The sequence below is a fragment of the Grammomys surdaster genome, unplaced genomic scaffold (genome assembly GCF_004785775.1).
Source record: "Grammomys surdaster isolate TR1022 unplaced genomic scaffold, NIH_TR_1.0 99, whole genome shotgun sequence".
NCBI lineage: Eukaryota > Metazoa > Chordata > Mammalia > Rodentia > Muridae > Grammomys > Grammomys surdaster.
The window spans coordinates 11,259,726-11,269,384 of NW_021604578.1; the positions used below are offsets into that span (position 1 = coordinate 11,259,726).

At 42.6% G+C, this 9,659-nt stretch overlaps 1 protein-coding gene across 1 annotated transcript in view; it reads left to right on the forward strand.

Annotated features, from left to right (window-relative positions):
* Positions 1-5,585, forward strand: part of Zswim6 (zinc finger SWIM-type containing 6) — a 161,816-nt gene extending 156,231 nt beyond the window's left edge. The window contains exons 13-14 of the mRNA XM_028784291.1: positions 1,565-1,646; positions 2,900-5,585. Of these exons, the coding sequence (XP_028640124.1) occupies positions 1,565-1,646; positions 2,900-3,762 (945 nt within the window). The 3' untranslated portion in view covers positions 3,763-5,585. The remainder of the gene's footprint in view (positions 1-1,564; positions 1,647-2,899) is intronic.
* The last annotated feature ends 4,074 nt before the right edge of the window (positions 5,586-9,659 follow it).

Consider the following 9,659-nt stretch of genomic DNA (forward strand, 5'->3'; position numbering starts at 1 on the left):
TAGGGCTGTTTTCCTTTTAGCTTTTTAGTGGCTCTTTAGAGCCTAAGTGTGTTGGACTTTTTGACAGCACCATCTTTTAGAGCTCTGGTCACTTCAGCTCAGCCAGATTTTAGTCCCAGCTAAGGCAACCACACACTTAGAATCCTTATATGTGTTCCTCAACTTTAAAAACATTTTTTCCTGACTTACTGCTTTAAGATTTCTATTTCTCTTGTGAATGAGTGGAAAGATAGTGCCAACAAGAGAGACCTGAGTAAAGCTAGCGTGCAGGAAAGACTCAGTTGTAAGGGTTGACTTTTTAGAGACAGCAGGCATTTTTATTAATGTTTGTTTGCATTGGACAGTTCTGTCTCCTTTTTATAACACCAAGAGAACTGGGTAAAAGACGGGGTGATCAGCCTCATTGCTGCTTGAGATTGCAGCATCACTCGGATGCAGGGACATTTGGAGTCCATCACACAGGTGATGCTCATCCTTACAGTTCCTGCACAGGGTACTCTGCCAACCAGGAACTGTTCCTACTGTCTTTGTGAAGCCTGTGCTAACGTTTGTGTTCCCACTCAGTAAAAAGTAGTTATACCCTACCTAAGCATGGGAATTAGAATGCCCTGATTAGATTATTGACTTGTTTTCTAAGTTATCGATTCTTCCTTTCAGTGATGTATTAATAATGTTTAATGCCGTGGGAAATGCATGTGTCATTGTAGCATGAGGTACCGAATAAACCACGATGCAGAAATTGCTTCTAAATATGGCTCAGAATTTATTTTCTTAAACATAAATCCTTGTTATTTGACTTATTTTGTTATAAATTGTTGAGGGTGTGATGCAGAAAAGAACATTACTGTCATTTCTCTGCGCTCTTGGAATTCTGGGTAAATGGCAAATTAGTGAAAGCTCACCCCTTGCCTCATTCTTTGTAGAACCCAAGAAAGAATTCCATGGGCCCTTTCTGAGGCTTTAGGGTGTTCCAATACTAGCTATGTTATGAACATAAGGAGGTGGATAAGTTTATCTTAGAAATTCTTAGTAGAATATAGGAGGGGGGAGATCAGCAGTGATGCCAAAGATGGCGTCTTCCCATAGATCTGAGAGACCGTCCTGGTCAGAGATGGAATGAGGAGCCAGAGTTACTGTTCTAAAGCAATCTTTACCCATACACGCCCCACCTTTTCTTTTCTGATGAAATCCTAAGAAACCTCAGAAACCGTGATGTAGAATACTAACACTAGGAAGGAGAAGACAGCCAGACTCTGCTGAATTTTTCAACCCCATGCTTTGACTCACACAAGAAAAGACATTGAATGATTTTGCCAGGTGCCACATGTGGCTAGTGGACCCGGCAGAGGTACTAAGTGGACTTCCTGCCTCCCAGGCCAGGACAAGACCCGCTGGGGACGCCCAGGACGGCTCCATCCAGGCTGTAGCTCTTTCACTCAAGTGCTTCCTGGCCCCCTGGGAGTAGACTCTACCTAGTAGTTTACACTGTGAGATGAATTGCGATTTGTTCCCAATTGACATAAAGTTATCTTGAAAACATTTTTGTGTCACCCTGCTCTTCTAGGTCATGCGAATGACACTGTCAACCCTCAACTGGCGACGGCGAGAAATGGTGCGGTGGCTGGTGACATGTGCTACTGAAGTCGGTAGGTGACTTGGAGAAGCTTCATGAGTGCTCATGATAGGATTTCCTCTCACATTGTGAGAACTCTCCATGCCCTCTAGTACACACCAGGGCTCTCTTCTCCAAACCCCACCCTTAGCTGCGCAGAACTTCTAAACTGTCACGGTGGGCAGCTCCAGCCTCTTGCTTTAAATGGAGGGAATCAGTGAATGAGCTTTACGCTCAGTTCCTGTAACCACCTCATTCTTCCAAGGGAGAGGATGATCACTGTGTGATTTGGATGGACTTTGAAGTGTGTGAGAAATTGTAGCTGGCCATAAGAGACTCCTCAGACTGTCTGTCAGCTGCGTCTTGTGGGGCTCTTGAAGGCTATGGTTTCCCCTTTGCATGACTTCAAAAACTGTTCCGTCCCAGAAAGAGCACAGTTCACACAGTGGTGACTGTGGCTGCTTAAACTGGTTTTCTTCCTGTTGCATCACAGAAGGAAGCACAGCTCTTACTGAGAAGACACTGCCTTGAGATTCTGACAGGAGACACTGTAAAGTCTGTTTCCTAGTCTTCCCTCGTGTAACATGTTATTTCAGTATGAGAAGCATCTTTAGATTATTAAAATGCTCTGGTGCTGAAACAGTTCAGAGGATGTAGGGCTTTTAGAAGCATCCACACCCCTGTTGCGGTGGCAGGGTCGACACCTGCTTTGTGTAGGTGAGCTCTGTGAACACGTGGTTAAAGACTCTACTGGCCATTCTCAGCTCCTGTGTCATCGGCAGGGTCTACTTCTGTTCAGTCCTTTCTCTCCCGAGTCTGGGTGATATTTTCTTAATTGTAGGCCTTAAGGTTTTGTGTTGTATATTTTTTTAAACTTAAATATGCCACACCACACATATTAAGTTCCTATTTGTGGGAAGGTCGCTCCTTTTTTGTTTTCTTAGCCTCCAGTTCTGTAGTGCATGACTGGCAAGAGGCCCCAGTGAACGAGTACTCATTAGTAAAAACTATTGTCTGAAATGGCAAGCGGCACAGTGCAAATACCAGCCACCAAGAGGATTGCTTCTTTATTATAGGAAGTTCATGTTCCTTTTGGGCATCTCCCAGAATAACAATGCACGTAACCTTATTTTAAGAGGCTGCTCCCAGGCACATCGCCTTCAGGGCTTCTGGTCTAGCTCCTGTTCTATGATGGCTAGCAATGTGAGCATCAGTTGTGAAAGTGCAAACAGAACCTTGTCCAGACTTCCTGTTAGCAGTAATAGGGTTTGTTTATGTTCCTTGCAGGCGTTTATGCCCTGGACAGCATCATGCAGAGCTGGTTTACACTCTTTACTCCCACTGAGGCCACAAGTATTGTTGCGACTACTGTGATGTCCAACAGCACCATAGTCCGCCTCCACCTAGACTGCCACCAACAGGAAAAGCTGGCCAGCAGTGCCCGGACGCTGGCATTGCAGTGCGCCATGAAAGACCCGCAGAACTGCGCCCTCTCTGCACTGACCCTCTGTGAAAAGGATCACATAGCTTTTGAGACGGCGTACCAAATTGTCCTCGATGCTGCTACCACCGGCATGAGCTACACCCAGCTCTTTACAATAGCACGGTACATGGAGCACCGTGGGTACCCCATGAGGGCCTACAAGCTGGCCACGCTGGCCATGACCCATCTCAACCTGAGCTACAATCAGGACACACACCCTGCCATTAATGACGTTCTGTGGGCCTGTGCGCTTAGTCACTCCCTTGGGAAGAATGAGCTTGCAGCTATAATACCTCTGGTGGTCAAGAGTGTCAAGTGCGCAACGGTACTGTCAGACATTCTGCGCAGGTGCACTCTGACCACTCCTGGCATGGTGGGACTTCATGGAAGGAGGAACTCTGGCAAGCTCATGTCACTGGACAAAGCCCCCTTGCGGCAGCTCTTGGATGCCACGATTGGGGCCTATATCAACACAACGCACTCACGACTCACACACATCAGTCCTCGGCACTATAGTGAGTTTATCGAGTTCCTCAGCAAGGCCCGAGAGACCTTCCTAATGGCACATGACGGACACATTCAGTTTACACAGTTTATTGACAACCTGAAACAAATCTACAAAGGCAAAAAGAAACTGATGATGTTGGTTCGGGAGAGGTTTGGTTGATAGAACTTGTATGAATGGGGTGGGGGTGGGGATGGGTGGGACGGTTTGTTTTTACTTGAGCCTGCCTTTGTACCCTTTTTAACTTAAAAGAACAGAGCCACACCGGTATTATATGTGTATAGTTATATTGCGTTTGCAGACTAAATTGTCATGTTGTGAAAGTTTGTGTGTTTTTTTAAGTTTTTCCCTTTTTCTTTCTTTTGTTTTTGATTCTTTTTTATTGGTTTGTGTGAGAGAGGTTGAGAAGGTTTGGTTTACACTGAGTATATGTTGTCAAGTGGCGAAAGTCCACATAGCTCTCCTGTTTTCTGTATGCGTTCACAGCCTCAAAAAAAAAATAATTGAAATGGCTTTAAAAACCAAACAGAACACCTCCATCCTGTGATAAGTACCTCGAATGGATTCAGCTTTACTCCTCTGTAACTCATCCTCACATTTTCAGCATATTTAACAAACCAACAAAACGAAATACTAGTAGTGAAAGGCTGACCCACGTGGCTTTGCAGTGCTGTTCGTCCAGAAGCATGGCACACGATGCTCGTGCATGTGGAAACTTAGCGACTGTCAACATACATTCTCAGGGATTTATCCAAAAAAAAATAAAAAAAAAAAAGAATGAGAGCATTTATTGTACTGTATATATATTATAGTATATGTCTGAATATTGAAAATATAACATTAACTAATTTATAAAAAAATATTCTATGTAATGCAAAAATACTTGAAGCTGCAGTAGCTTGTTTTTAAACAAAAAACAGAAAATGGAGAGAAAACCTATCAGAAGGACTGAAAGTGCGCCTTGCTTCGGGGTTGGCTCAGACAGTGAACTTCATGCTGGGCGTTGTCACAGAGCCACCTACCGACTGCGTAGCTGGACTGAGATCTATCGGGAAGATACTATACGTATATATATCTATACAGCTTCTGTATACATATGTATATGTATACACACAGACACCAACAACCACTATACCACACATGCTTGTAACAGGCACTCGAATAAAGAGGGGCAACACACAGCCGGAGGGAGCAGCAAGCCTTAGCATTAAGAACATACAGTATGCCAGAACTGGGGTTCGTGCCTCCTAGCCTAGGAAACTTAAAATATCCTTTTGACACAAAACACAAAATGTTTTCCAAAACAATTGACATGATACATTACGCCTTTGCAGTGAGCTAATAAGCTAACGTTTGTGCACAGATAACATTATATATATTATATATCTATTCTGCATAGGGATTTTGACTTTGTGCAGGACAGAAAGTTGTGTAGGTATGACTGTTCTACTTTTCAGTTCTCTCTCTCTTTTTTTTTTTAATATATTTTATTTTCTCTAGAATTACTCAAACAAAAGCAGCCTTCTATCTTGCCTTTGTCTTAATGCTTTAAAATAACCAAACTGGAGATCTAACTACCAAACTGTTCATTATATTATTAAAATACCAACCTTGGTTACAGTGTAGTGTCTTTACTTTAGCTGATGGTTCTGTAACCTTGTGCTTTTTAAAGCAACTTTATGTTTTGGTGCAAAAGTTGTCCCGTGTCTCTTGTTCCCTTCATTAGAAAACATGCTAGAGGTATGTTTGTAGGTATTTTTGTTTAGAAGAACTATTTCACGCGCTCCATTTTATTTATTATAATAGGTAAAAAGAAAAAAAAAAGGTTGTACTTCTTCACTCATGTAAACATGCTCATGAAGTTGAAAGTAATTAAGATTTGATACACTGATATCAATTTATTTATGTAACTAAATCACTGTTTTATAAACTTGTTAATGATCAACAATTTTTGTTTTGATTAAAATTAGTTTTTTGAAAGTTGATTCTGCCTCCTTTATGGTATATCTACCTTGCTACACTTGAGTCGCGTGGTTATTAACTGACTATTATTGCATGTAAATGCTTAATAACAGTTATATTCACCCTCCAAATCTTTATGCACTGTATTCCAGGCACTTTCTTAGGCCCTAGAGACACAGAGGCAGAGGGAATGTGACCCTGGAGCTTGCTGTCTGCTTGGTACTGAAGACAGGTATAAATGAGAGGACCTCAAAGATAAAAATGAGACAGCAGCTAAATTGGTTTCAACCGTACAGTACAGTTCATCATCTCTCCCTGACTAATGACTATAATTTAGGATGCTAAGTACTCCGTGTATTTAATAAATGCTAAGGGTGGAAGGCTTTTGAGTGTATGTGGTTTTAAAGGAAATACAGATTCAGTATAGATCTGTACTAAAATACCTCTACCAAAGAAAGATCTGTGTTCAGAAAGGTGAATCTGTAGTGTGTGTATGCATTTTAGAATACCACAGAATGTACTACGAAGTGTACAGTTCAGTGCAATATTTTAATGTCACTAGATAGCAGATCACCAGAAATTTTTCAGGCTTGCAGAATGGAACAAGTAACAACTCCTTCCCCTGGTGCTTGGTAAATACCAATCTACTCTATGGTTACCAATTAGCTGCTTTGGATGCTTCCTGTAAATGAATCTATGCAGCAACTTGTCCTTTTGCATCTGGCCTGTTTCTCTTAGTGCGGTGTCTTCCTGCCTCATCCGTGCTGAAGCATGTGCCAGAATTCCCCGTGTTTTAAGGCAGCGCTCCATCTCATCATACCATGTTGTTTACTCATCCGTCCATCAGTGGACACTGGTCCAGGATGCTTCTGCTTTTGGCTGTTGTCAACAATGCTGCTTTTAATTGAGGAGATATTTCTCAGAAAGACTTCTAATTGTGTGAATATGGATACATACCCAGAAATAGAATTAACAAAAGGAAGTGTTGCTTTTTTTTTTTTTTAATGATTTTATTGTTGTGAGGAACTCCACTTTCGGAAGACATTACCTTTTAAACTATTCTTAGTTTAACAACTGTTCCTAAAGGTAGATTACAAATGCCAAGAAGTTAAGTCAGTAAGTAGAAGTGAAGATAAATGAATGTCTGGTGACATCAGAAGTCCAATTATTGCCTAGTAATAAAACCTATGTGGTTATATAGAGTAAAACCTTTTCAGTGGTACAGAATTGCCTGTAAGCTTACAGTTTTATAATAGTTAATATTGCGAAGGGCAAATATAAACTTTTGTAAGCACCAGAACATTCCATATGAGGTAGACTGCCAAAAGGCAGCTGTGGCATCAGAGGGAGAAAAAAAATTATATATATATGCCTTCCAGTTGCCAGGAAGTGACCTATTCCCTGGTGAAAACTAGTCTTGTTTTCATGGACTGTCTTCACAGTGAGTGCTTAGACATCTCATGGAGCTTTTCAGAGAGTGACAGGGAGCTGCAGTGCTGTCCCTCCAGCCCCTCGGTTCTTTGGTGTCAGCAGTCAGCAGACAAACCTATCCATGTACATGTGTTTTCACCTCTAGTGACCTGGTGCTAAGCAACATTCTGAGAGTAAGCTTGAATAGCAAGAAGGAGAAATAGAAGTAGCATTTAGATCGTCCAGAGGCAAAAGAGCTGACTCCTAATTGGAGCTTTTATTTGGGACTGTTATTTGAGGATAAGAACTATAGTTTGGGGGTGGCAAATATTTCATGACCTTCAAATAGTGATTGTCAGCTGAATAAAAACCAAGGCCACTATCGTCATAACAGTGTAACAAAATAACGGGATTAAATTTTCTATATTGCTGAAAAACTTAAAAGGGAAATAAATGGTCAGAGTATGGAAAAATCATTTAACCTGATACACTTTAGTAAAAGATGTGACCAGGTAAAAATATTCACCAATATGGACAAATTCAGTGTAGTTCAGGCAAAAAATAAAAAAGGAAATTTGGGAAAGTTGTAGCTGGTCCATTCAGTAACCTTTCCCTGTATGATAGAGAAGTTTCAGGCACAGGATTGACACACCTGCAGCACGTGGATCCTACTGAGGGAGACGTGCAAGTTGTTTACATGTCACACAGCAAGAGGAAAGGTGTAATTTTAGGTAGACCAGTCCAGGAAGACCAAATGGGAGACATGAACTGATTCTGGGGGGAAATGAAGGTGCTGGCCGTGCAGATATGAGAGGCACCGTGTTCCAGGTGGAAAAGTGGTGGAAGGTACTAGAATGTCGGCAAAGGCAGATGGGAGTCGGGGTGATGAGGCTAGCAGAGGGGTAGAAGGCAGAGCTGAAGTGGTGGACACACTATTCCTGGAGGGGCTTCTAAGTCATGGCAAGGTTTTTCTCTTAGACGATTCCGATGAAGAGGCCTTGACCTGGTAAGGAGGCTGGGAAGCCCTTTGCTGGCTACTGTGTGGTCAGGAGCATAAGGAAGAAGCAGGGAGGGGAGTTAGGAGCTCCTTAGACACAAACCATTTGAGTTTGGACCCACTAGGCTCAATGGAGACGGTGAGCAGCACTTAAAGTCTGTGTGTTGCGGAAAGTTGAGCCATGTCCTGGTTTTAGATGCATGTGTTAGAAACCCACCAGAAATGACTCCCTAGTTTCAATCTTGAGCTGCTGGGAGACGTTCCATTAACTAAAATGGAGACTATGCTAGGAAACAAGTTTCTCAGGAGGGCAGGAGTAGAGTGCCACACACTTTAAAATCTGATGCCTGGAAGAGCCACGAGCAGCTGTCAGCGGGCGGTTCAGGGAAAGCTCGGAGCTGGAGAGCATCTTTGGAGTCTAGTTTTAAAGTGTTTTATATAAAATGAACCAGTGAGTGAGTGGGGATAATTTGATTCAAAATAAAATCTTAAAAATGTTAACTTGCCTAATTGGATTGTTACTATTACATTACCCCCACCCCAACTGGGTCTTATGGTCTTAGTGTCTAAATGGTAGTTCCTGTCCTGTGCTGGGTCCTCTGAGTTGGTCTTTATTGTCTACAGTTGATTTTAGTCTAGAATGGTTTTCCATAGGTAGGAAACATGCTTCTGATCCTCATCCCATCTTTTGTCAAGTTCCCATTTGGAAAAAAGCCAAGGAGGCCCTGTTTGGACTGGGTCATCGCAGGTAAAGGGGTGCGATTTACTGAGAGATGTGTCTGTAGCTGTGAAATCCTTTGTGTCTTGTGTACTGACAGCATTAGGAACAGCTGCCGTAGCGATCGGATCGTTTGCACTGATTTCATAGTTTCTACATTTTGAAGAATATTAGTTGTTTAAAATTCAATTGAAGCTACAGGCCCCGTTTCTCTGTACTTTCTGCAGCTCCTGCCACCCCCTTCCTTCCTCTTGTGAACTTTCAAACCTACAGGAGGATTGAAAGAGTAACAAAGGGAAAGCCGGCAGGTTCCTAACAGTCCCTGTGAGCTGTCAGTGAACAGTGAACTTCAGGGACCCACATTTATAGCTCGGGCCTGGACTCCAGGCCCTGGCTGTGTGAAGGACTGGGCTCTGTTAAGACAAATGACTGCTACCTGGGGTACCAAAGTCCAAATCGAGAAAGAAGAAAACTTCCTCTTCTCAGAGCCAAACTGGTGATACCTTCCTAGTGGAGGCAGGAAGAACTATGAAGCAGGAAAGGAAAAAAAAAAACCACTTAAAAAAATTGCCCTACACAAATATGTATTAACATTCAGTGAAGAGGGGGTGAAGAAGGAAACCCTTGGCTTCATTGGCACATCCTGCCTTGAAGAATGGAGAGACAGGTCTGTATGGAGGAATTTGCTTTCCCTCCGTACAAGGCTTTTCAATGGGCCTCTGCCTTGTAAACATGTCCCTTGGAGAAATGTGCAGTGTCGAGTGGATGAAATATCCTCTAGAAGAGTTGGATCATTGCTTCTGCTTTAGGATAAACAATGTGCTGCCCAGGTCCACAGACACCGAAAGGATGTTCAGATTTAGTGTAGCAGGTTTGGATCTGACCAGAGTTTTGATCCATGGTCGTCACTGTCATGACAAAGCAACAGTGATGGGGAGCCTTTCATGCTTACCACATAAGACACTGTCTTGC